Below are 27,329 nucleotides of genomic sequence, written 5' to 3'. Positions count from 1 at the left end.
GTGTAAACTTCAGTTTTCATTCAAGTACTGAGTATTCATCAAGCGTAGAGCTCTCTTATGTTAGTGGCAGTCTCGACTTTTACATCGATGCAGTCAGGTGATAGTCCCTCCCCGAGAAGCACAGCGCCTGCGTTCCCTGCGTTCTTGCTTGGCAGAAATGAAGGCGGGAGCCTTCTCGTTTTCGTGGATTATGGTTTGTTCTGCTCTAAAACACTTTCTAGGAATACTGGGTGACTGTTGACTTAAAATTGAGTAGATCGGTTGTTTTGTTAGGAGAGCTATTATGTTGTTTGTTTGGTGATTGTGCGCTTCATGCACTTGGAGGGCCTGAGTGGGCCTTGACCCATTTGTTTACCGCTGCCTATGTGTATGTGCGACTGATTCAGAGCAAAGCGCCGGGCTGCAGACAAGCTCTGAAACTGTCTATAGCCCCACTAGGATCATTTGATTTTCCCGGAACAGCCCTCCAATGTAAAAGCTAGTCCATGGAACACTCTTTCACGCTAGCATACCCGTTCTATTATAGATGCAAACTCGATCCTACTTCGCTGTCTTTCCCTAAGGCCTTGGGTGGACAAACGCACACACACACAAGCTCACACATACATACATACATACATACATACACGCATACGCAGACCAAATACACTTGAGTAGAGTAACGGGGATTCGTAGGTAGGAGGAATTGAGGTGTTGAGGTGTTCTATTTCTCGCTGCCAGGTCGTGTACCCAGACACAGACAGCTGGTAGAAGGGAGAATAGACATATCCAGAGATCCATGTAGCTTCAAAGTAGTCAGTTTAACTTGCTTAATAGTAATCTGGATGCGCAGGTTCCTTACCTTGAATTCATCTTTAGTGCCCTGCAACATGCCTTGTACTTCACCGCAATGCCACAAACGCAACGCATTGCTACTGCAGGACACACGTCTGTTTCAAGTAGGGTTCACCGCCCCAAAATGTTGAATGCTTCACCAGTAGTCGTGAAGCCCAGGAGCTAATCCACTGTGTCGGTGTAAAAATCGCATGTAGCTTCTGGTAATCTCACGTTTACTTTGTGAAGCTCAGCTGGAGGAAAGTTGCATGCAGGAGACTGCCACCATAACCACAACAGCGCCTGCTGATACGATGTTTGTCCACTACAAAACAATTAGCCGTTCAATGAGGGTTAACGAGAGAGCCAGCTGTTTGCTTTTGAGAGGCGTTCGTAACATGTCCCCAGGCTCCTTGCAGACATGTCGTCCGGACCACTAACGAATCTGTTACTTTGCCACTTTTTGTCGAGGATCGTGCAATAGTGCTCTGTATTCATGCTAGTTCATTGATGTAGAAGTCAATTCTGCACCGAATATTCGGAACTTGCCTTATGCAACGAATGCTGTAGAGAAGCTCTGCGGGGTAGAGCTCGGTGTCGTTCGTGTCCCGAGTCTCCGATCTTGAAGGCTGCACATCTGCATCCCTCCATAGGCCCCCCCGAAAAGATCTTTTCAGCTATAGCAAAAGTGTTGTTGGGCTCTGCGGTCAGCTTCCAATCCATAAACTGAGTGTGGACCTGTTTTGTGGTGCGTCTGCTATTGCGCTTTGGGGGGCCTACGTGCATCAAAGATGCGCAGTGGACACAATCTCGAGCAATTCTTCCGCACTTTTCTGCGTTTTTTTCCTATGAACATGCATGAGGCTACTCTTTAAAACTGGTGGCGGCTGAAGCGTGAGTCTAAGTGCGCGGTAACACTCGAAGAAGGAGAAAGTCGATGTTTCAAGTGCGCCATCTCTCAACAAGTGTACAGACGGCGAGTGCGCCTAGCGCCAATGACGAATTCGTGGTTGTAATCAACGAAGATGTATTCTTGTATAATGTTCACGATTTTTGAAAAGCAGTGAAGCTAAATCTGAAAAAGTTAGGGCTTCGGCTGCACGGACGTGAGGGCCATCTGTAGGCCTAATGGACCCGCAGCCACATGCGCAGCTCAGGGATGTTCTGCCATCCTCTGTTATCACTGATAAGAAAACCAATCTGCATCTGCCTCTGGAAAGGGTCCACGGCTATGCTGATGGAGCTCTTCCTGCCCAGCGTTTCAACGACGGGAGGCTCTTTCCTTCCTCCTGGGCCTGGCGTGTCGGCGCAGGACTCACTACCTTGGTAGTAGTGTACTTCCTGCTGCGTTGTTCTCGCTTGATAGGGTTTGAAAGGAAGTCGTTCCATCTGAGCCGATCCCTTGCAGCAGCTGCTGGTGGATTATGCAACTTAGAGAATGCACCAGGCGATGATAATGGAGGCTACAACGGGAGATTGCAGAACTTCACGGGAATTTCGGGGCAGCAGGTGCCACAGAATGGGTCTATTTTACGTCAGGATACGTCACACGGACCCCCCGGGATAGCGCAGGAGGAAGCAACAGATGAATTTCTAGAGGACATGCTTGATGAGGATGATTTGGATGAGGCTGACTTTGATGACGCTGTCTTGGAATCGCTATCGGAGGAGTTTGATGACAGTGACTTGCACTTGTGGGAGAACCGGCAACTACCTCCAGCTTTTAAAAGGAGGGTGGTTACTGTTATGCGGCAAATGGCAATGGCCTCAAAGTTGTGCAGTTCGCTGTTGCCAGCGTTAACGTGTGCTCAACGCCTGCGCTTGACATTTCATGTATTGCGGCTGATAGCACTCGATTTGGGTGCCCTGTCGCTTGTAAAGGAGGACCTTCAGCCAAGAAGGGAAAAAGTGGGCGACTCTCTTATCAGCTTAGCTTCTCAGTGCCTTCAACAGAGCGGTGACGGGGTGAATCTTCAGGGTCGACGTATGGCTATCCGCGAGCTAAAAAGTCTATGTGAGGAGCTCAAGAAGCCGCGCCTCCTTCAAAAGGAGAAATCCCCGTTAAAGTACAAAAAGAAGATGATAAGCTTACTGGGGACTGCCGGCCTGGCAGTTAAGCTTTGCGTAGGCGCTTTGCAAGGGCTGTCAGAGTTGATGAGGGATTCCACAAAGCTGGTCGAAAGGATAGTAGGTCAGCAGGCCACTGTTATCGAAGCAATTTTCCGTACTCACTCTGATCACATTGCCAGAGACGGTTCACTTCGCGCACATATTGTAGGATCTCAGAAACGCGCAGGCGTGTTCCCGCTTCTTGGCCGCTATCATATGCACGTGTCCAGAGCCTCTATTGCTCCAGTAAAAGCCTTGCGAGAACGTTTAATTGACGCTGCTAGAAGTGCTGGGGGCCTCCTGCCACCGCGGCGGCCATGTATTACATACTGTCGTAGCGACAGTAGCGTGTTGGCGGGAGCGCCTCTACAGATGAGCAGTCATCATACGGAACTGCATGGGTGGCTTAATCAAGAAGCACTGCACAGAGAGTTTGCTTTAGCAGTGCAAGCCTCCCTTCGGTCGACAGATTCCGCAGTGACCGGTGGTGCTCATACCGGGCACTTACCAACTACATATCCACAATGGCAAGCTGGCCAGACGTCTACGGAAGGTATTGGGCCAGTTATGCATCCCGTACCGCATCCATTCGTGCGCCGTGAAGGTAACCAGGTGCAATTAGCTCTGTCGCAGTTTTCTCATCCAGTGGCTGGAGTTCCATTGCCATGGACACAGACTCCAAGACCGGCAGGTGTTGAGGCGGCTTTACCGTCGTTGCCGCCAACTCTTCCCCCAGCAGGTCCCCAGCATCTCGGAGCCACCAACTATTCGCAGGGCTTTGATCCTCCCGTTTCGTTACAGTGGGGCACATTCCATCCAGATGGTTCTGGTACGCGTTTGCAGTCCGCTTCCCACCAATCGGACGGTGCTTTAGATGCGTCATCTACCAGTCCGTCACCACCCGCAGTTCCCGAAGTGGGCGAGTACAGCCTTTTCGCAGACGGGGGTGTACCCCCCTGGTCGCCATTTACGGGGAAGTTAGCCACCGTTTGTGATGGGTAAACAAGTGTAACCTGCGGTTGGACGCAAGGCCACAGCCACAGAAATACCCTCCATTTAGCGGAGGACAGCCACCGCAAAGCATGCGGTGAGCAGCTGGCTGAACTTCCAGAACGATAGCCGACAAATCAAAGCGTTAGGGCTCCAGGGCAAGGCGAAGTGAAGCCCGAGTAATCCATTAGTACGTGACTTGCCTCAGCAGCAATGCATGCGCTGTTATCTTGCACAGCAGGCGAAGAGCACACAGACTGCCGCGTACGCTGGTGTGAGGCGTCTGATGAATGAAGGCCTCGTGTCATAGTATGCGTAGTGGAACTTCCACCGAATGTCCTGTGGCTTTGCTCTACTGTTTTTTTCCTTTGCCATCTCTTTGTGTGCTAAAAATGAGCAATCTTTGTCTGGAACATCTGCCGCTCTATGAATGGTGAAAGGACTTTGCCGCGAGCTGAATTAGACAGCAGCCTGCGTTTTTTTTTCAATTTTGGTTGTTATGCAACCACACTAATTGCACGATTTAGGCAATTAGTAGCGCGCTTGCTTGGGGTTACCTGCAGCGATGTTGAATCTGCGCTGCCTTGGGCTGGCAATCAAGTGCCTGGTGAGACGAGGCACTCGTCTCAGGAGGCACTTGATTTATCGGGAACTTGCGTTTCCGCTCTTTCCATGGCCAAGACGACAGTGGAGCATCAGGGCAGCCTTTACCAAGGCTTCGCGCCTTCTCTCGCTAGAGATGTACAGCGTCGCCGCCATGTCGAGCGAAAGATGGGGCTGCAATGGCCCGCCGTTCTAGTTTACACAATAAACAAGGGTAAACTTTCAGTAGAGTCACATGTAGCAAAGGACCGGCAAAGAAAAGCGCCGGTATAATAAATCGTGCATGAACGCTCTACTTATCAGGGAAGGCGTCATGTGAGGCTCTCCAGCTTTTGACGATAGTTGCAGCAATTGCGAATGGGCCGGGAACGGTTATTCTGGCCACACGGAAATGATATCATTGTTTAAATTCAAAGTAGACATTAGAAAGGTTTTACCATGTTGAACGCATGTGTACTTTGGAGGGAAATCTTCGCACGTAGTTGGCTCTGGGGATTCTCTGAATTTGCTCTTCAGCCCAGATTATCATATTCGAGGTTAGTTGCCTGTGAAGCGTAAGCATTGATGCTACTTCTCGCCTTTAACATATTTAATCTCCATGATTTTGTCTGGACACTTGTAAACTGCGCGCTGAAGAGCATACGAAGCTGTGCAGTGCCCGTTTTTCGCTCTCCCTGCACTTTGCCAAGTAACCAAGCATCCAGCACCACTCCCTGTGATACATTCCTGCGCACCATTATCGATACTCTTTGGGCACAAAATCCGCGCGGAATGAGTAACAGCTCGCGTGCGTTCGACATGGCAAAACCTCTCTAATGTCTAGGCGTTGCGGCGGTTTACTGGTAACAGGGATTACTGCAAGTTTGTGAACACACGGCGTATCCACAAACTTGCGGTAATCCGTTACTGGTAATAGCGTGCCCTTTGGAGTGCGCTTGCGTGTAGCGAATTTCAGTGCATACATCTGGGAGCCAGTAGAAAATACTGCAGTGAAACTTCGAGAACTAGAGTGAAGAAGGGTCCTCCGTGAGTGTCTATTGGGCATGGGCTAGCTAGTTTAATGCCTCGCCTTTTACTATATACCTGTCGCTGCTTTTTGCCAATGAATGGAGTCCCTCACGTAGGAATTTACCAGCTTGCTCCTTAACAACATCATGAAGAAAAATCCTGATATCAGGCTGCCTGGAAATAAGTTACTCGTTGGTAAAGCTTGCGGGTCTCACTAGAGCCAATCACGGAGGAGAGCAACTAGGAATGGGTCAAGTTACCGGTGTTCGTTATACACAGCAGTACAAGGAAGAGTAGCTCCTTACGCTATTCGCGGAGTCCTCAGCGTCCACGCTATTCTCAGGGCCAGTTACTTTGTGCACCCTACTGCCTCTAAAGATGCAATAAAATTGCTGTTTGTGAACCTGACCATATTGTCCGCTGTGTCGAGTGTCCAAGGGTATCAACTTCTCTTCGATAAAGAACACAAAAAGAAGAATGTGGCAGAATAAATTCGTGGCTCTGAGAATAGCTTGGACGCTGAGGACTACGCGAATAGCGTAATGAGCTGCTCTTCCTTGTACTGCTGTGTATAACGGAAACCGGTAACTTGACCCATTCCTAGTTGCCTTCCTCCGTAATTAGCTCCAGTAGATGCTTTCAACCTGCAGGACGTAGGGGCTTAGAAGTGCAAATCATGATATGCAGCTGCCAACAAAGCCTCGTCGCTCTACAAAATGCATTGTCTATAACAAGGAGCTGGTGCGTTTTAATGAGCAAGTCTCAACCCACAACCCATGCTTGTTGCTTCCGAAATCGACCTCGCGTTTTAAACTTTTCTGTGGAGTAGGGAGTTTCTTTTTATGCAGGGCTTCAGATTTGTTTGCGTTTGTTTTATCATCTTTTCAATATTGGTTCATCATCACCTGCTTCTTTTTCGCTCTTCCTGCATTCACCTGAGCTGTATGTTTCTACTTCAACCAATAATCTTATGACTTCTGACTACAGTGAATTAATGAATGGCGCACCTTTGACTAACTGGAAAAGCTACCCAGCAGATATCGCTGCTGTCTGGAAATTGATGTATTTGTCACTTTCTTAGTGCAAAAATGTCATTTTGTAGCGCGTTGGTATAAGCAACAAAACTTTGAGGTCTCACAAGAAAGAAATGCGACCACAAAATATGAGCTTGTCTCAACTTCAGATGAAAACTCTTATTGTATTGACTTTCATGTCAAAGAATAGCAAGCGCTGCACTATAATTGAGCAGCTAGAAGAAAGGCGGCAAAAAATCAAAAGAGTGCGAATTCACGCTAGCGAATAGCTCCACTGGCATGCTTGGGCACTCACCTTCTCTAAAGTGAAGAAGAACTTGATAGTACTTGAATATGGGAGCAGTAGAAGCCCAACTGGCGCACCTGACAATCGTGCAGGGCAGACTGACTCACGAATACTTAAAAATGTGCGTCTGGGAAACTGAAAAACAGGCAGGGTCCACTTTTGAATGAACGCCAGCCTCTTCAAGCTCGTTAGTCGGGTGTCAAAGAACTAGCACTTAAGGGGTTAGCTGGAATCAATCCAACATACCTTCCAAAAAGCAATTAACGGGCTCCGTACAATGCTAGTTGTGGACATCAAGGAAATGCCCTTAGCAGCCTTCTGACTGAATGCTGTTTCGTGCTCGTATGGTAAGCGAGGCTCAAAGCCCGATATCAGGCTCAAAATGGCACCCTATAGCTGGCCAGCTGGCACAAACGCCCCAGAGTGAACCTGAAATCAGCTAGCGTCTTAAGACGCGACAACCTCTTGCCAAATGCTACTGTATATGAAACAGGACAAGTGATTGTCTCCGGCCCCTGGGCTCGCTAGCCATTTTTGCATTTGCGCTACCATGTGCTAGCTGCCTTCAACAGTAACAGCTCACAAAATAAATAACTATGAGGTCTTAACGCAGAGTCGTACAGTTGCCAGTACACATAAAGTACTCTACTTCACATTAATCTGAACTTTTCTGAGATGGGTTTAGGTCAAAATTATATGTTTGTTGCCTTTAGATACCGCTGGACCCTGAAATTAGCTGTGAATAATGGTGGGGACACTGTATGTGTTATATATTTTACGCGCACATATATATACTTTACTGCGCTAAATTTGAGACTGTTGGCGGAAAGACGTATGCTGCTTCGCACGAAAGTTTAACTGAGTTGCTTGCCTTCGATGAACAGCACGTTACGCTGCTATGTGCCTTATGATTTGCTGAATAGTCCTCAGCAATATGGGGAGGGACCCGTATCACCGTAACCCCAAGTGACTGCCTGGTTCTGCCCTTTGAGCTACCTTCAGCTTGGCCTTTTGGGTAGGTTCAGTCTACCCTCTTGGGTAGCTTCATCGTGTCTATTCTCAAACTTTCGGCATTCGGGGATCCCGGAGAACCCACCTGAGCGACGCCAGCGGAGCGCCTCTTCTTTGCAATCTGCGGGAAAATTCCCCATATGTAACGCTGGGAGCTGGTGAAGCAGGGATCACGTGCATCTTCTTCGTGTGCACAATAGAAACGCCTCGAAGGTAGGAGCAGCCACCTTCAACCGTATTAGACTCACAGAGCTTCTGAGCTATTGTTTGCCTTCGTTGAGCTATTGCGTAAGATTCTATGCGTCTACTTCGAATCACGACAGAACGCTCACGCTCTACTGAGATATTTTTGATTTTATTACCAGTTTCGTAGTCCTAAAATTAATTGAATTTCGATCGAGACGTGTTGTTGAAACCGCCGCCGCAGGGTTATCGGGAACTTCGCTGCTAAAACGTAACTTTCCAAACGTCTGTTCAGTTTCTGAGTGGATTAAAGAAACATGCCATACGTTTGTGATATCCCTTTACTCTCTAAAACTCGGTATTCGCAGCCCAACCGTTCTGCAGCGCGGTTTCTGGCTCCTAGGTACAAGCCGTCTTAAATTTTACGTCGTGCATGGCAGTTTGTGCCGCAGAAATTTCTGAGGTTTTAGATATTAGCTTTTGGCAGCGTGAAGGCATCCCACCAGTTTTCGCGGTCAGAGCGATCTGCAATACGACCAGTTCACGTGTTAGGGGACTCCGAAAATTCACTTGTAAGAGACGAGTTCACACGCGCTCGGTAAGAATTTCACCAGACTTTAAACATGGTAAACGGATTGAAAGGATAAACATTGCGGATGTTTCACTGAGTACATGTGCAAAAGAGGCGCTGGAGAGCTTCAGTTTCGCTGAGGCGTAGGTGTCCCCAGCGGCATATACTCTAGTACTCTGAGAAAGCGCAAAACCAGCTGAATACGATTTACTTCTTTTAACTCGCAAAACTTCTGTTATGGAGCTAAGTCAAGCCTCCGCAGGCAACCCAAGTACACTTCACTGAAGCAGTTTCGTTAATTCATGCCGTTCTTGCCGCAAAGCGGCCTCTGATAATCTTAAGAAAATTTTCTAGCTACACTAGGCGACATAGTAGTATACAATGTGGAGCATGCTGTGAGGCGAATGCTACATCGCGGTTAGCCAAACGATGAGAGAACACACTCTTACGTGCATCCCGTGGCCTACTTATGTCTGCCTCTCTTGAGGGCCTTTAGGAACATCCACAGAAATGACAATTGCAGGTCAGACCCAGCATTCATGTTTTGAGTGCAATTTGGTTTTGTTGGCTTAGTATTACCCTCAGCCCCATGCACTGGCACTCTCTGGGCCCCAGAGATTCCCTTGCATCCAAGGACAAGTAGAATCCACCTATGAGAAGAAAATTACATCGGCTATGGATTTCTTTTACTCTTTTTGCCTGAACTCCTGTGCATGGACATCTACAAGAGGCTGGCCTTCCAGACTTGCCTGGTGATCTTCCCTAGTCTGTACCGTACTGGATGTGAGTACCACGTTGTGGCGCCTTAAATTCCCCGTTTTATCTTTTCTTCTTGCCTCTCTGAAATTTCCTGGCATTTTAACTCACTCCAGCTCCCACACGCCTACGCTTTTGGAGTGGAAGAAAACGAGCCATCGCTCCATTTTATCTGCAGAAAATAGGATCGAACGGAATTTGTCTGCGGCTCATGTGCTCTCCCCAATGTAACTTCTGATGCACACGAACTAATACACGGACGGGCAACCTGATTGGAGAGTAGTGTACTACGCTGTTTGCTGGCAAGGTTTCACGTGGCCCTTAAGATTCAGTGGGCAATTCTTTTACATAGCAATCCCCAGACTTGTAATCAGTGGCATCATTGTGGACTTGTCTTCATGACATCTACTGGGGGTGGCACCGCCTCAGACGGTGCTGAGTTATCTCCCACCGTTGGAGAGTTGGATTGCTCCCGCTCCTGTTCTATTGCAACAGAAGTTCAATCTAGTGATGCAACAAGACCTTCTGGAAGTGTGTTTCTTTCGGGATCCCGCTCCCTTCATTCTTTGAGACGGCTGAAGGACTTAGAAGAGGAAGATGCCACACTTGGGACTTCACCGGGAGCCGGCCCCGCGACTGGGTGCTCCGCAGTGGACGCGGCAAGCGCACCTAAAGAGGAGGGAGCTTCAGAGAGTGAAGACGATACACTTGAGGTTGTCAGGAGCATGAAGGATTTGCAGCGTATGCGCGGAGGCCCACGTAAAGGTTTGGACGTTCGTGCTTCCCTGGAGGAAGCACGGGATGCAAACGAAGAGGAAGAGGCAGAGGACGCTGGAGGCCTTCTTGAGAAAAACTTCGCCTCAGGGGGTCCCGGATCTGCTACAGATAAACACCTGTAAGTTTACCTGAGAGTTTCATAGGGGCACTGGGTGAGAGACCAGAGGGTATTTTTTCATTCTATGCCCAGTGGAGGCGTTATGAAAATTTCGAACCCCGTTGATGACCGTTTCGCTCTCGTGTGCTTTTACGCGAATCAGAGAGGAGTTTCTGCGTGAAAGGTTAAAAGACAAACAACACGAAAGCCGGGAGGAGAAGGCTTTGAGAGAACACGACATGGTGGACAAGATGAGGGATTTGTACGCCATTCCGGATCACTTGAAGGTGACGCTGGAACACAGCACCCAAGGACACACTGACTTTGCCCTTTAGAGTACATCAGTCACAGCTGCAATAGTGCGGCTGCATCATTCATGCTGATAGGTTTGCACGGAGTTAGAATTTCGCACATTAGAAGACATGCTGCAGGTTTTGGGTTCCTAGTTCAATGCTTGTACGCTGTTATGGTTGGAGTGTCTGTCACAGGTCGCAGATAAGACAGAGGAGTACAAGGACCAGATGAATTGGGTCACAGGTCTTGTTGAGGTGGAGCTTCCAATGGAGTAAGAACACGCTTCGCTTCTGTCTAGAAGTTCTATGTTCACTACCAACCTATCGTGCTGCACTCTCACGAGAGAGTTTAGAACTTAGTTTATCAAAGAGGCGTGGGAGAAGCGGTCTTGCGATGTTAACCCATTATGCTAGCTCGATTGCTTTTTCACGGTGTGTGATGCAGAACAAAGCTCAAAAATATTGAGGCAACAGAGCGAGCAAAGCGCCAACTTCTTCGGAAAGGGCTTCTAGAGGAAGCGTGCGTGTCGCATTTGTATTTATGGACCTTTGTGTGCACTTTCAAGAGTACAGATGCTTGGGTTGATTGGATGGTGCAAATTCTTGTGCAGTACTCGTGAAGGGCCTTCTCTTGTGGTGCGTTGAGTTTGAGTGTTGGGAGTGCCCTGCTGCACTGTTTTCTTAGGGAGGAGAACCCCGAAGACCCGGATGTCGTCCGCAAAACTGCATTTGGCCAAAGGTATACATGGTACATACCGGATTATCAGTTCCGGAAGAGGAATGGTCAACAGGTGAGGCGACAAATGCACGGGTCTCTCATTTCAGCGCTAGCTGTCACTTGCTTGTCTCCGTTTGAGCAGCCTTCAAAGCTCCGCGAATGCGTTGCGGACGTTCCCTCCTCGGCACGTAGGTTAGTACGTTTTTTTAGCAAGCTCGGGAGCTAGCGTGTGGGCTCACTTCAGGCGCAGAGGGCCCGTGACGGGCACGAAGTCAAGCAGTTTGCCAAGAGAACGAAGCGGATGAACGAAGGCAGAGGTAGAGTTGGCGTCGCTCCTATGTGAGACCCACCAGGGGTGCGCCTCTCAAATGATTACCACATACACAGCCAATACCACTGCAGCGGGGTGCTAATCAATGCTTGCTGGCGTGAACAAGCCAGAAACCGTCTCAACACAGAGGAAGTTAGAAGTGTCATCTTGCTCGGGTCGTTGCAAGGCAGACACTTTCGAGAGCTCTAGTGGAAGCCAAAACGAGATGGTCTTGGAAGGATATCCTGATTGTCTCACGCCAGAGCATCTGGGGGGAGCATTTGGGGAAATGCTTCTCTGTTGCAGTGTAGAAGGCAACGCTCCCCTCAGGTTTTTACAACGGCAAGCGCAAAATATTTTTTATTGTGGATTTTTTTAGAAGTTTTGGATGTGTACAGCGGCCGGCGCAGAATTTCCATACTCCACAGTGCGACATTGCACGGAGGAAGTACTAGAGGCTGCATGGGCCCTACAGAGAAAACATTAAAAGAGCAACGGAGGCCTCCAGAACGCAGTGAAAATTGGCTTGATAGTGAGGCTTGTACGCAACAATTTCAAGTCACTCAGGGAAAATCTTGTAGTAAAGGATGCGAGCCGATGCTTGGTTTGGAAGTCGATTTTCGCTTGCTAAGGGTGCGTTATCAGCGCCTTATGGCCCCTGGTTGCTTTCCGCTGCAGTATGTAGGGAACATTTATATCCAGTGAATATACAGGCTTTGGTACCACAACACAGGGCAGCGGACTAACAATTGGCGGCTTGCGGCTTTTTTGGGGTAAGAAGGCTCATGCGTAAATCATTTACCAAAGTAGGTACAGAACATATCAAAGATTTGGAGCAGCCATTGAACCAGACAGGTTAGCTTCACAGCTGGAGTAGCTTGGGTCAGGAAGTTTTGAAAACGGGGCATTCAAGTGAACAGCAAGATACACCATAAACTTGCGCAACTAGGCTGAAGGGATAGCTTCGGGAAACGCTTTCCACAAAGGTTCGGCAGCTATTCAGGCACAAGCTACTGGGGATTTGCTGGGACTTTTAAAGTACAGGCTACGTTGAACATTCCTACCTCGTTTAGATAGCAGGTATCTCTCAACTGAGACGTTATGTTTTTCCACCGAGGTGACCGCTGCAGCTCGGGAGTTGCAGAGTTTAGTTAGTCGTGTGTGGTGGATCTGGTATTATTCGCCCCAGGTCCATGACATATTGGTGCGCCCACTAAGAGTGCGCAGTGGAGTGGGCTTACTAGGCTGCAACTGTAAATTTGAACAAGCTCCCTCTCCGCAACCTAAAATGTAGTCCGGTGCAGGTAAACGTCATGGACCCTTAATAATGCGTCCTGCCGGGGAACCTGAAAACGCTGGGTGAAGTAGAGAACACGAACTGGCGTAGCCTATGTCGCTTGTACACTGGGACGCGTGGTGCCTGGCCTATGCAAGCAACATAGACCAGATAAAGCCCCACTTAGCTGAAGCCTTTTGGAACTTCGGCAAGTGTTGAAGACTCGATTCTCCATATCCCGCTTCTCAGACGTAAACAGACAACCAGCGCAAGCATACCTACGCAGACACCTGTGTGGGAAAGCAAGTGGAGCTATGCATATATTGTTCAGCATGGGGTCAAGAGCCTTCTTAAGCCCAAAAAAAGCCACACGTTTATCTGCTGACCGCGTGGCAATGCCAAATAAAAGAGCAGCGAGTTATTAAGGCTTCCCTATTCAATTTTACCATATCCACATTTGCTGAGGCATCTCTACAGAAGGGAATGACAGCAGTACTTCGCTACCGTAAAAAGTAGCGAAATTTGCAAGCTACCAGCGATCGCGTCCCCATAGTCCGGAGACCGGGTGAACATTCCAGAGTATCTTCCGCTACTGTTCCTGGCTTCATGTTCTCCATAAAGAAACTCTCAGAGCAGTAATTTCGCAGTCGGAGAGCGTTCTGTGCTGAATTCTCCCCGGCGTTGTTTTCAGTTCGTGTAGCCAATGCGCGCCCAGCGTTTTCGCTAGTCGTCCTGCTATTAGAAACAATTACTGCACATTTCCAAGCGTATGCCTTTCAATTGCGGTCATTACAGGATCCTAAGAGACTGAAATAGCATTATGGACGACCTCGCCTTCTGAGAGGTGCTGCACCCAACCGAACTACTGAGATGCGTTCCACAGAGCTACACAGGCGTGGGAAATTTGACTTAAAAAACTCGCTGTACTCAAGAGAACATGTTCACCAGATAACTACGGGACTCTAAAAATGGTCCCGTATGGCTGGGGAGGCCAACAAACTAATGCTTCTGTTGAGCATCTCACGATGGCGTGCCCTTTCCAATACGTGGCATTTATTTTATACTTATGACTTGGACGAGTCTAGCTAACAGAAGCCAAGTGGCTTGCGAGGGTTCCTTCATGTTCGCATCGAATGCACCTCTATACCCCGAGAGTGTAGAGTAAGCCGGCGTTGCTGCTTCTTTCGCTCCTGCTGCCAATCCTCCTGCTGCAGTGATAACTACCTAGGATGAAAATGAGCAATAGGCAAAAGCCCAGATACGCCAAGAGTCGTTCCCAAGGTAGCAAACAGAGGATTAGTCCGCTGTGGCCTGCGCCTCCCCCCACGGCATCTCGAGTGGCTTTCCTGCACTCTTTCGGTCGTCTCTGCTTGACCCACACATAGCTCTGCAGGCTGACTCACGAAGGGACCGCCGCCAGGCCTTGATCTGCTTCCTTCTGATACAACTGGTCGTCCTTGCAGCGAAGAAGAGCTTCCCAGAGTTGCGTGTGGGGCCCTCTCCGAGAGAGCTAAGGGTCTCCGGCTGCCTACAGATAATCGCGGATGAGCTTCCAATGCTTGATGTGGGGCCCCTGATGTGATGAAGCCACTTCCAGTGCTCTGACCGGTGCTTGTGTTCCTTGCTGGTACACCACAGCCTGTGAAGCGTTTCGCGCGCTGCGCCCTCCGGCGCCTTGTAGATCTTTCAATCGCATTCATCCTTTCTTGATGCCTCCCCCTTAGCGCAGCGCCTGAAGATATCCCAGCTACAGCGCCCACGATTGCGCCCACTGCTGCTCCAATGGGACCCCCAGCCACAGCGCCAACACTAACGCCAACGAGAGCAGCGGCTCCGCCACCTTGTACACCCCACCAACGTGTCTTGTTGCGTGCTGCACCAGCCAGCTCTCCCACTCCCACTGCTGTGTGTTCTGCTGCAGCTTCCACTTCCTCTTCTGCAGCATGCAGCAGGTGGGAGCCCCTTTCTACGTCTGCTGCAGCATGCAGCTGCAGATCCCGCAGCACAGCAACGCAGCGTTCGACGTGCTGCAGCTGCTGCAGTTGTTCCTTCCTTTCGCTGATAATCTGCTGGGTTTCGTAGTCCTCATGCACTTCCATCAAAGAGGAGCGTTGACAGAAGACGTCGCTGGGAAAACCATTTGCAGTGTCTCTCTGCGCGTCTCGAGGTCCAATAAAGAGGGGTGGAAGATTCCCCGCACAGCTGTGCGGCCAGACTCTGCTTTCTACATCCTGTACGCCGCAGCTATTCGAGCCTACGGATGGACTAGCCACTTGGCCACCCTCTGGGTCCCACAAAATGCCTTCGGTCTGGCGCCGTCTACCGTGGGCCTCGAAGTGATACAAATCAATCGGTAAGCTGCACGGAGATCCCTGGTGGCTTCCATGCCAAACAATCCGAGCAGGGGCGCCGTCGGGCAGTGATCCTGCTGAGTTCCTTCCTGCACCCGCCAAAGGCGCCCCAGTGCGGAGGCTGTTGCTGTTGCAGTCGCTTATTTTCGCCTGAGGCGATACAACGGAAGTCTTACGTAACAGGTCAGCACAAGCGTTCAGGAGTCGCAGTAACCGCGAATACTGCTGCTGCTGCTGCTCGAAATCGCGGCGCAGTTTGGAGAGCAGCAACTCGTCGCCCGCAGCACCAGCAGGCGAATTCAGCAGCAGTGAGCAAAGCCGTGCATGCAAAGAATGGCAAACGACAGCTCCTTCTGTAATTAACTGGCGCAAATTCCCAGTCTCATAGAGCTGTTGTTCACGTTTCTGTTGTCGCTGAGCCTGCTGCTGCACCGACACCCTTCCGTCTCCAAAAGACTCGGCCCATGAGCCCGCGTAAGCAAAGCTCGGTTGCTTTTGCTGCCTCTGCTGAGGTCCATCACCTTCACGTGATCCCTCTTGCTGCTGCTCAAGCTTCAGCAGCTCCTTCAACTGCCGCTCAGTCCGCTGCACGAAGGTTGCGTAGTCGCGCAGTAACAATGCAATATCAGAAGTCGGCAATGTAGGTTTGTCTGCATTGCCTTTGGTCTCACCTTTCATGCTGTTCCCATTACTGCTGCTGCTGCGAGTATTGGCATTGCCAGGACTCCTGCTTTCACGCGGGCTTCTGCCGAGCTCATTTGAGACGAATGCAGAATGGCTCCCAGTCGTTGAGCTTGCTGGCAATGTCGAAGTCTTGTCGTCTTCGCCGCCATCGCCACTGTTGATGGCTGCATTACTGATGCACTTGCTTCTGTCGTTGCTGCCGTCGCTGCAGCCTTTGCTGCTACTGCTGCCGCTGTGACTGCCGCCATCAACAATGCCCCTTGCAGTGCCACCGCTGCAGCTGCCGTTTGTGCCCGTTATTTCGGTGTTTCCATCATTTGGACTGCTCTTCGATATGCGGCCAAGTATGCTGCAACTACCAGCATCGCTACCGTCGTTTCTACTGCTGCTGGAACAGCCGTAGTTGCTGTGAATGCTAAGGCAACTGATCGCGCTGGGCATATACTTGCGCATAGATGACGATTCATTCTTCACTCCCTGCAAATCTGATTCGCCAGCAGTCCGTGTAGCAAAGGCGTAATGTACGCGTCCTCTAAGAACCAAAGGCCCAGTTCCTGGGCGCTGCTGCGACTGAGCATGCTGCTGACAGTGGCCATTCTGCTGATCCCTCTGCTGTAAGTATTCACTCGCAGGCTTCTGGGTTAGCTCTGTGGTATCAGTTGAGTGCTCAGCGGCTTCCGTTCGATCAACCGTGGTCGCCACAGCAGACGTACTCGCAGGGCTACAAGTTGCTGCCGCAGGTGTAGCCGACAGAGCACTGAGAGCTGTACCCGTTACAGTGCTCTCAGCAATCACATACTGCATTATAAGCCCCTTGAAACGCAATGCCCCACGACATACGCCACAACTGGTGGCACTCTTGGCTCCCCTGTAATCGCTGACCACACCGCGGCATGGGGATGCTCACAAAATTCCCACTGCATATCCAATTCCAATTATTGTAACTGCGTTTCACAGACTTTTTGTCACGTTGTGACAATCTAGGCTGAAGAATGCTCTTGTAATCAGACAGATGCTGCGCAGCTGATGCAGTCGTCCGGCCGGCTTGCTTCGATGGCGAGCTGCCGTGGGAAGTAAGAAAGGCAAAGCTTCTTTGTGCTATAAAGTAGGGCGAATTTATGAGCGGAAAGTAACTAATAGTACAAGCTCAGTTCTGCCACCACACCATCCTGCCAGTGCAACACAGCGTGCGACTTTGCGCGAGTACGCTTCAGTAGCGGGAAAACGACAGTCGTGTCTTGATCTTTCCCACATATTTTCAGAAATAAACTCAATATTATTAACAACATATATGTATTTTGCGAATGTAGAAGGATGGGGTGTTCGCGCTGTTTTCATTCAGTTACATGCATGTAAGCTGGTTCCATGCGTTTCTCACCTCGGTGCTCTTGTTTGAGGCTGCTTTTTGCTCCTGCTACGCGCTCGTGCTGCATGCTGCCACTGCTTCCTGCTGCTGCTTGTTTTTGCTTCTTGGTGGTATTGCTTGGTGGTGCTGCTTAGGGGTGCTGGTTGGTCGTGCTGCCCAGTGGAGCTGCTTGATGACGCCGTTTGGTGGCAACAAATACAGCATTTGCAAATAAAGTACGCGACAGCATTCGGAAACCCGATAACAGAGATGCACAAACAAATTGCGACTGACAGAGAATCATTCCATCGCGAAGCAAATGAAATGGGCCAGGCAGGAGCAGCTAGAGTGACGCACGCAGCAGCGGAAGTGCCACCAGCATCAGCATCAGAGCACCTGTAGGATGCATGCTTATCCAAAGGTGATACAACAAGGGCGGAGAGACGCAACAACAGCGTACAGGGAATAGGAATGTTGTACTCCTTCAGTGAGTCAAATATTACCTCACCAGCGTGCACGCCACAGAAAACATTTCCTGTGGTTCTCCCTGCAGCGACAGCACGAAGAAACAGCAGGGCGGCGCTACTTTTGTTGCTGCTGCTGTTTCCGCGCCGCCGATGCTCCAGCATGCGAGATACAAAACAAAGCAACATCTGAAGAGTGCGACACAAATACATTTGCATCAGTAAACAGAAATACACGAAATCGCTAAGAGAGTATAAAAGAAGAAGATAGCGGCTAGAATGGCATTCTCAGCAGCCGAAGCTTCAGCAGCATCGGCAGCAGCAACCGCTCCTCAAGTTGCGGGGAAACATTTTCGCCGCGCTCGTCAGTGCGAAAGCATTTGATGCAATGGCTGGGATTTAGCAGAGCATGGGGCTGGATACGATTGCAATCAGACGCACATGGACGTAGTCGTTGGGTGCTTCGGGGGGTCCGATTGACGGTAGACTGATTTTAGCAGCACTTGCCCTTCGATATGACAGAAAAAATACTTCTTTTGACCTTCTCGCATTGTTATGCATTCATCAGTTCGAAGGAACTGCCGGTTTGTGTCTGGATGCATTTTTGCGCAGTTTGTCAACACATGGCAGAGCCATAGTGCAAGAACCCTTAGCTCTTGAATTCATATTTGATTGCCTCTTTTGCTGAACTTTCTCTTTAATGTCACACCCTTGGTAACTACGGTGGAGTACCCTACGTAATGTTGCCAAAAGGAACTAGACACCTTCAAACTCCATAGAGGCAATATGTAGAAAAGTAGCCGTGGTGCGTGAGACTGGCATGCCGCCTTCAAGGGTCAGCAGGTGGGAAGTGGCCTCCCAATGAGATCAGGTGATATGACGACTCTTAAAGAATGCTGCAGCCCTCAGTGATGAGTTTCGTGTGTGACAGAGGGGACTGGGCTGATTATTCAAACGTCAAAGAGTTTCTAGGCAAGGGTGCAGAACGATCAGTTCTTCTCAAGCTGCTAACTTGCATAGTAGTGAGAGTTTCCACAGCTATCAGCGCCTCTTTGGTGTCACCTCAGTCTGGGCGCCTGCAAGCGTCCGCGAAACAAAACGGTTTTAATTTCGAAAGTTATCCGCTCTTTTCAGCTAGTTCTCTATGCTGCCGTCCATTTACTTTCTCTTAGCACCAGCTGCCCGCTAAGGGCATCTTGCTGCTTCCGATTCACCAATAGTTCCACAGTCCTGAAACTTGCAGGCCACAATGGAATTTGTTAAACCTCCTTCCAGTCCAACTGGCAGCCCTTTATGCCAAACTCGTAGCTCTTCATCCTTTGTCTGGACGATTAGTGTTCCTTTTCCGTACGACACAATTTTTGTTCCACCACTTTTTGGGTACGTCGCTTTTCCTTTCTCCCTATCAATGCCAGTAATGACATTAAAACTTCTTTGCTCCTCCTTCGATTTCGTTACGTAACTTAAACCTTGCAGAGCAAGTTTCGTAGCTGACCAACCTTACTTACCTCGAGCCTCTCTATAACACGCCTTGCGATTAGTCAAGCAGATTTACACTAAAAATTGTGAGTGTATTAAGATGGAGCCAAATTTAGTTCAGGGCTAGCGTAGGATTTCCCAGGATAATATGCAGTAAAGGCGGGTATTGGCGCGTGACAGACCAGTAGCAGCTGCTACAGGACTGGCTCCGCAAGACTAGAGTGCCAGTTATCATTGTTCCTGTGACAACAGCTCACTGCTTTTCTGTTTCGGTCATTTATACAGTGTTTTTTGAGCGTGGACAGTGATCCCAAGGGCGTCTTGCCGTTAAAAAGGAGCACTTTGCACCGATGAAACGCGAGACTCACAGCAGGTGTAGATATCCGCTACGCATAAGAAGAGGTCTTTACAATTTAGATTTTGTTTCTGTCAGTACTTCCCTGAACGTGGAAATGCAGCAGTCAATGGTTCAGATTATTAGCTTGAGCTGACTGGGCTAAATTTGTCGAGACAGGGAACTCCGAGTAAGGTGAGTTTACTGGGCAGACAAAGATTGGCCGAGCTTCCGCGCCCGGGCTGTGACTATGGGCGACATTCTTAGAGCGTAAACTTGTGTATCGAAACTAGAAGTGGCCACGCATAATGTTATGCAGCTTTGAGTGCTCTTCGGTAGCTTTAACATATCCATAGTAGATGAGCGCAGTATAGGAATCATTACTGTAAAGAAGGAACTAATTCTTCCACTGCTGAAGCCAAAAGGAGAAGTTACACCGTGCTCCCGGCCAGAAGGTTATAGCGTTGTCAGGTCACATGTTGACGCGCAGGCCGTTTTTGCACTTCGCTTGCTTTTCTACCACGCACGTAAACTTCATACCAGTGTTATTCTTCATATACTATCCACACTGCAATCTACTTTCAAAGGACCCACGATGTAGCGTTCCCTTGGGAATCACCTCCTCTACAAAAAGGCTCGCTCTTACGGGCGCCTGTCATGAGTGGGAAGCTCCTTTGCCAGCTGATACACGAAGAGCAATAAAAGCTTCGCGATAAAAAGTGCGACATTGGTGGGGCAGAAGTGGTGTAAGGGAGCCGTCTTCAAGCCGTTACTTGTGCTGAACCACACTCAACCTTGTGTGTAGTGCCGGGCACTACAATTGACCTTCGTCACTACCCCCGAGTCTTACTAATGCGAAAAGCATGGATAATATCGAATATCTTAGGCCATAAGGCACCGTAGGCTAGTGGAAATTCATAAGAGCGAACAAAGAGCTCGCACCGGGTGCGAGGCTGACCACGAGGTTGGTGCCGCGACGCGACTCGGGCACTGACTCACAGCGAAGGTCAGCTTTCAGTTCTATTATTTTGGGTTTACACACCTCATGATAATATGAACTCAATTGTACGAGGTAAATAAGGTATTCCATAGTTGTCAACTAAAGTCAGGTACCTTCGACCGACAGTACCGAGTGACCGCCGTGTCGGGCTCGCTTAGGACTTTACGTAGTAACAGTGCGGACAGCTGTTCACTACATTGTGTCCCCGGCCCGGTGAAGAAATTAGGCCCAACAAAGGCTTTACGGGGAATTTTATGCCACTAGATATGGAAAATAAAACAGTTGGAGGAAAATATGATAGATTTTATTGTGAAAAAAGGTGGCCTTGGCGCTCATGTGAATGAGAGGTGACCACCCTCCCTGGTGTAACGTGTGGAGTACCAGTGATCTATAACATTGCTCTAATGCGGGAAGGCCAGCCATCACCACCTAGCACGGCCACTATTCTGGGATATCTGTGGGAAAAAACATCTAGCAGAAGAGTTGCACAGGAGTTTTCTTGAATCCACCGTGTGTGTTGGGCTGGTCAATCTCTGGCGGTGACCTTCCGCAGCCTCACACCTTCCCAACATCTCCTCATAACAGAGCTCCTTTTCCACACAGTACACCGAAACCTTCAGCAAGCTGCTCTGTCAGCTAGGACGTCGAGAATGGGCTCTTTCCTAACCTTCAAAAAACCCCTCTACAGTATGCCATATCCAAACTTGAGGGGTAGAGCCCACAACCCCTTTACCCCCTCAGATCCTGTTTCTCCACATAATTTGCTAAAATATTTCCCAGACCGGCTGAGCTAGGGAGCACTGGACCGGCAGTTATTGAGTTCACATACTGCCATCCACAAAAGGCCTTGCTATTCCCTATGTATCTCGCACCCTCAAAAAAGCTTCCACGCATCCAGACCCTAAATTCTACATGTAAACGCAACGACCCGAAGCCATTAGATAAAAGAAGACCCTGTAACCAATCACACAAATCAGCGTACCAATGGCATTCGCAAACTCCTACTAAACTAGCCTTCTCCGCAGGGAGTTTGCTTGTCAATCAAGACATTTCAAGGTGCTAACCAACCACTTAGTTCACTAATCTTCCCTAAGCTACTCGAGCACGTTGCCAAATGCCTCTAAATATATCGCTGAAGTTAGCATCCACAATCGCATTTACTATTCTGTCCTTTACAACCCTTCAGAGTTCACCACAAATTCGTTAAGACAGTAAGCCACATAACTTGAAATCGCTCAGACTTCAGTCACCCGCTGTCAACTCTTCTCAATATGTTGACAATACTGAAAGGCAGGTGACGAGTCTCTACGCGAAGGCATAGACACATGACGAGTTCAGACAAATTTCTTCTGTGCGGATTGATATTATTCCTTGTGTGCGCCGCACTACAAGCTCGTGTGTGTGCCTCTCTCTTTCTGTCGGTGTATACTCCATGGCAGAGTTCTCTCCCAAGCGACTTCGAAGTATCATGGCAACAACCGCCTCCGCATAAGAATCATCCGCACAACAATGGGCGTCTTGGTGCCGCCACTTTATCTTCAATAGCCAAAGGACCACACAAGGCGAATGGCATTCGCACCCGCTTCTTCCGCAGCGTTTTTTGCCTCGCCATCACTCCTTATTTCATGGTGAGAAGCAAGCACAAAGAATAATGGAGCGCTGCACATTGAAAATACCGGATTTAAACGTCTAGAGGCAAAAAGAACGTCGCCCTACGTTAAGGATTGCCTCTAGCCCTGAAATTGAGCCATGATGCTGCAAACACCACAGAACAGCACATACAAGACAGTTTGTTAGTATTCACGTGATAGGAAATATGACGAGTCCTGCGTACAATAGCAGATAATTTGAGCCTCCATAACATACTTAGAGACCAACAAGAGCTATGCTGTACAAGTGTGGCCATTCCTTCGGAGCGGTATTCAAATGGAATGCCCAAGCATCTACCTGACAAGCCTCTAATTCAATGGGCGTGAAAACTGTAATAAACAGACGGAGGGGCTCAACTTCTTGTACAATTACAGTGCTCCACCCACCTCTCCTCCACGTCCTCTGGAACCGCTTCTCCCTTATCCCCTTTACAAACGTCGACCGTTAGTTCGAGTTTGCCTGCGTCAGAAATGTTTTGTATGCGAGCAATAATCCGATGAACGCGTGCAGGAGGGAAAAAGTAATGTCTAGCCACTCGAAAGCAACAAATTACTCACCGGGACTGATGCTAGGATCACCTCCTTCCACAAGGCGCAGCTCGGCTGTAGTATGTTGGTACTTCTGCAGGACACACCCAACTCTTCAAACTCATACGCCAGAAGTCAGTCAGTGCAGTAATACAAACGCATGGTGGCGCATGCTCAGCAGCCACCTCCGTGACGTAAGAAACCTCCGGCGCTGAAGAGCAGACAAAATCGGTGGGTCGTACCTTGCACACATCTACCTCGAAAGTTTGAGAAAATCCAATGCCCATGAGTGAGATATCCTTGAACACCTTGCCCTGTTCATCTGTGCCTTTTGTGATTGTGACAGCGCAGATGTAAAGTAAAAACCGTTTTTTTGGATCTGCGATCGGCAAAATTATCTTCTCTCCAGAAAAAGAACACATGTAATTCTCCCCAACGAGCTGGCCTTTCACGGCTTTCGTTCTATTCCGCTTGTGATTTACAACCTAAACACGCGAAGGCATCAGACAGGAAACAGGGCATTCCCTTCACTCATAACTTCCATATTCATCATTTTCCAACTATGTAGTGCATGTGCACAGAGGGCGAACTCAGCACATGGACGGTCCTTTGCCTCGCAGAGCCACAACTGTAACCTGGCTTTGCAAGCATTGTAAAACAGCCACTAAATACAAGTGTGCTTGTAACATTTGCAGTTTTGTTTGGTATTTGTAGAAAGGGCATAGCTGGAGCTTGTAAAGCCAGGGATGCTACTTACTGCATTCAGGTCGTCGCCTTCGAAGAGACCCACGACGATGAAGTACCTTTCATCATCCTCTTTAATTGCGTCCAGTTTAACCTGCCTGAACAAACGAAAAGCGCAGCCTTCAGAGGACACCAATGCGCACTGCAGTACGCGCCCTGTAAACCGTGTGGAGTACTAGCTCGCGGCTCTCATCATGCACGCAACTATGTACTGAAAGTAACCGCTGATCACAACAAGACCGGCACAAAAGCTAACTGCACAAAATTCTGTTCCCGCGCCGCAGCAAGAAGCTGTATGCACGCTGCTCATGTAACACAACAAGAGGTTCCCGAGATAAGCAAAGCACCTTCTGCTCATTACCTGTGCATGCTCAAATATTTGCCTCACGAACACATGAACGTGCGAATATGTAGAAGGTGCCTGAGTTCCTTTTGCACAATGGACATCCCGTTTACTTACTTCAGCCCGCCCAGAGTCACTATTACTTTGTCACCAGGCTCGGTGTTGCCTCCGTTCGATGCAGGTGATCCTCCCGTTCCAGAAGCACCGCCTGCAGTCTTCCCCGCGACTTTTGATGTGCCGCTGTTTCCGGAAGTCTTCTGTGCTGCGCCTAGTAAATAATTCAGAGAGTGGAGAGACATACAAGGCTCAGGCTGCACTCTTGCGTGTGTGTGGATGCTTCTCCCCCCATGAAGTACATACAACTACACAACTGCATGCCAACTCGCTCTTGAGCAGGTGCACTGATTCAGTGAGATGTGAGCGAAGGCGTGTGCACACTACAGGTACGGCGCAAATGGCTCGGTAAAAGCGTGGACCACTCAGGAAAGCTGGTTTGCTGTACGCTACTCGGCAACGCACAGGAACCGTTTGTGACATTCTGGCCTTCAAATGATATTTGATGAATACAACCTACCACGGAGCCCTTGAAACTGCCCTCCATACGTAGGATTGTACGACATTTTCCAAAGCAGAGGTAGGCAGGAAGCAACGATGACGCTGACTAGGCAATTCAAGCGAACGCAGTAACTGACTGTAGGCAGTTTCCTCTAAAATATGAAAACAAACCCAAAATAAGAGAGAAATGCGTAGGAAATATGATTCTGTTGCCACACAGGACCACGGAAGCCATGACCTGTGGTTGTTGGCAACACAGCGCTCAGCTACATCGACGTGAGTTCAGCAAAACACTGGCTCAAATGGGTTTCCTCGCATTAAGAAGTATTCGGAAATTTTCACAATGAATATGAATAAATAGTATATTGGAAACGCTCTTGGGCCTTAACTACTAATTTTTCACCAGAGTTTGTTTGTGTGTCCGTCAGTACGTGGTAGCGTACGTAATACAAACGCATGTGAATTGCAAATGCGCCTGCAGGCGCTCGCCCAACCATAGTTATAAATTGTAATATAGCCGCTATTTCTTTTGTGGACAATCCTAAGCAACTAGATTTTCCGGCAGAAATGAATGCGGCGGTTCCACCGTGCGCCAAGGGTACCCAGTTGCAGCATTTTCAGGGGAATCGCTAATCGTCTGCCTTATTTTCAGCTCTTGATCTCACCAATACGCTAACAAAGCAATTTTTGACAATGATTGGAGCATTGGAGACCCGTGTGCGGCCCTTGGCCTCCGGTTCATGCGTTCTGCCTGCAAGATCGGCTTATGTTGCGCCAACTGCCGTATTCTTTTGGATGCCCACCCAACTTTGAGAATTGCTTGATCCTGAATATCAGTACAAAAAAGTGTGATGATAGAGCCACCGCCCTCAGGGCGGATCTCCCCCGAAGGCTGGTACGAGAAGCAGCAGGTCTTCCTCAGAACAGGTCGCAGCAGCTCCACACAACAGCAACTGCCTGGATGCGTCGACTCGTAGCAGCTCAGTCGGGGAATGGCAGGAGATGCATCCTTTAAAAGCTAAGAAAATACTCAAAACCTGCTTTGGCTATAGAAGCTTCCCAGCATTCCCCCATAATGGAGAGTGGCGCAGCACGCCCTCAGGCCCAGCTGGCGTTCTGAAGGCGGAGGCTAGAAGTGCGCCTAGAAACAGAAACTTTTGTAACCCATCTTGAAATCGTCTAGCATGTAATAGTATGGCTAGTAAAGCCTTAGAAGGGTGTCTAAATCCATGAGGGGCTGCGGCCCCATTGACCGCCCCGCACTTCACACGCAGCATGGGACAAGATCCAGCGGTGCACCATTGAAACCCCCACTGCATGGCGCAAAATAAGTTTGTTCCATACCCCAGTCACAGCTTGAGAACGTTTAGAGAAGCTGGAAGCAGAAAAAAACCTAAGGCATGGTCGCGACCGCTGTGGCGGCCCCTCTGCCGGTCGGTTTCATTGCAAATTGCGCCAAAAACTGCACTTCACCGGTGCAGACAGCGTTTTATGGACTATATTCCGCGGAGAGTGATGAAAAGGGAACGGCGGAGCCTAGTGGTTGACTGCGTGGCACTGCATCGCGTAGGCCGACACCCACCCTGCTCCTGTCCTGTAACAACCACTCGAGCACCGTGGCACTGCATCGCGTAGGCCGACACCCACCCTGCTCCTGTCCTGTAACAACCACTCGAGCTGCGAGACCTCATGGTGCAGGCTTGGGTGCAAGGCACACAATCCCCTGAAGGATTATTCATAAAGCCAAATTTAGTCTAGAGCTTTTATCTTCTAGATGATTATAATCATGTGTGTGTGTCTGTGGCAGATGCAATGCGCAAATCCATACGAGCCCTTACTCAAAATGCCATTTCTCTGAGCAGCAGGACCCATGCTCAGTGCACTCTCCAAAGACAAACTAATAATTGAGCGAAATACCGATTATGCTTTGAATTTGCAATGAAATGTAGAAATTTGGTGGCAAACTCGACTGCCTTCCGAGAGACCAATGCGCAGCAAGACTGCAACTCCGGCGTGCTCGCGAATCATTCAGTACATAACAGCAGGAAGAAACATACCGTGAGAAAACTTTAAACCCAGCTATGGAGCCGTCATATTAACTGTATGGTCTAATCAAATCAGAAAATGCCCAAGCGATTTGCAGCCCGCTGTGCTTTGCAGACCCGAAATCTAAAGACGCCTGAGAACAGCATCACATCAGTCGTGAGTTGCTACGCTGGCCAGTGCATGTGTCCTCTTCCTTCTGCAACAAAATGCCCTTCGACGTTAACAAAGCAAGAACATTCTATAAAATTTGTACCCTTGACACGCTTCTAGGACTACTTTCTGGTTCTCGGCACTGATCTTCCGCCGAAAGCCCAACCTGGCAAATCAGTCGAAAGGCAGGGTAGGCGCACGTGCATTCTAATTTGGCGACTAGGAACTGGCTCATCCACAAGGCATCTATTTTTTAACAATTTTTCTTCGAGGGGGAAGCCGTTGCTGGTCACCCCACTCAGGTGAGCGCTTGATTTCCTCCGAAAATCCTTAGGGACTCCTAGACCTCTTATGGTAAAAAGTGCCACGTGCTTCTGCAAGAGTTTTCGCCTTTTCAGTTGAGGGACCTCTAGGGCCTCAATATCATGCTAAAATCCTGGCAGACTGCGCGTATGATTCTCTCGTGATGTGCTTGCCTTCTTCCCCACTTGTGCCCCAGGTGAGCCGATGGCGAGGCCGCAGTAGACACAATGTCAAGGACTTATTATGCACTGCACCTTAGGTCAAATTTTGTCACCTTGCTTCCCTCCAGGTAAAAGCCACGCAGTTTGGGACACTTCTGCGGCGGCACTGCAAGGTATACCAACTCTACATATCGGGAGAGTCACGGGCGGCCAGTGTGTCCGAGCCAAGCCGAAGAAAGCTCGACAATAACCAGCGATAGTACTATTCAGAAGCAAGCCCACGGCCTATCAACAGTAATCAAGCTGGACTTGACGTCAGTGAATCTTCTGACCCCATTGGAGCAAAGACCATCCGCAG

At 49.2% G+C, this 27,329-nt stretch overlaps 4 protein-coding genes across 4 annotated transcripts; 2 read left to right on the top strand and 2 right to left on the bottom strand.

The window, feature by feature from the left end:
- Positions 1 to 1,941: 1,941 nt before the first annotated feature.
- On the top strand, positions 1,942 to 3,924 carry ENH_00071320 (hypothetical protein, conserved; the record flags this gene model as incomplete). The annotated part of the gene is made up of 1 exon (XM_013582560.1): positions 1,942 to 3,924. The coding sequence occupies one exon, from the start codon at positions 1,942 to 1,944 to the stop codon at positions 3,922 to 3,924; it is 1,983 nt and encodes a 660-aa protein (XP_013438014.1).
- A 5,838-nt stretch (positions 3,925 to 9,762) lies between these two features.
- ENH_00071310 (hypothetical protein, conserved) lies at positions 9,763 to 11,592 on the top strand (the record flags this gene model as incomplete). Its single annotated transcript, XM_013582559.1, has 6 exons — positions 9,763 to 10,259; positions 10,402 to 10,525; positions 10,727 to 10,803; positions 10,977 to 11,051; positions 11,217 to 11,322; positions 11,494 to 11,592. The coding sequence occupies 6 exons, from the start codon at positions 9,763 to 9,765 to the stop codon at positions 11,590 to 11,592; spliced, it is 978 nt and encodes a 325-aa protein (XP_013438013.1).
- Positions 11,593 to 14,055: 2,463 nt separating this feature from the next.
- Positions 14,056 to 16,674, bottom strand: ENH_00071300 (hypothetical protein, conserved; the record flags this gene model as incomplete). The annotated part of the gene is made up of 1 exon (XM_013582558.1): positions 14,056 to 16,674. The coding sequence occupies one exon, from the start codon at positions 16,672 to 16,674 to the stop codon at positions 14,056 to 14,058; it is 2,619 nt and encodes an 872-aa protein (XP_013438012.1).
- A 5,548-nt stretch (positions 16,675 to 22,222) lies between these two features.
- On the bottom strand, positions 22,223 to 24,376 carry ENH_00071290 (hypothetical protein, conserved; the record flags this gene model as incomplete). The annotated part of the gene is made up of 7 exons (XM_013582557.1): positions 22,223 to 22,247; positions 22,529 to 22,601; positions 22,700 to 22,763; positions 22,912 to 23,154; positions 23,427 to 23,511; positions 23,874 to 24,024; positions 24,331 to 24,376. The coding sequence occupies 7 exons, from the start codon at positions 24,374 to 24,376 to the stop codon at positions 22,223 to 22,225; spliced, it is 687 nt and encodes a 228-aa protein (XP_013438011.1).
- Positions 24,377 to 27,329: the final 2,953 nt, after the last annotated feature.

Source organism: Eimeria necatrix, genomic scaffold (assembly GCF_000499385.1).
Source record: "Eimeria necatrix Houghton genomic scaffold, Enh_scaff69, whole genome shotgun sequence".
Classification (NCBI taxonomy): domain Eukaryota; phylum Apicomplexa; class Conoidasida; order Eucoccidiorida; family Eimeriidae; genus Eimeria; species Eimeria necatrix.
This window is presented reverse-complemented; position numbering and strand designations above follow the sequence as displayed.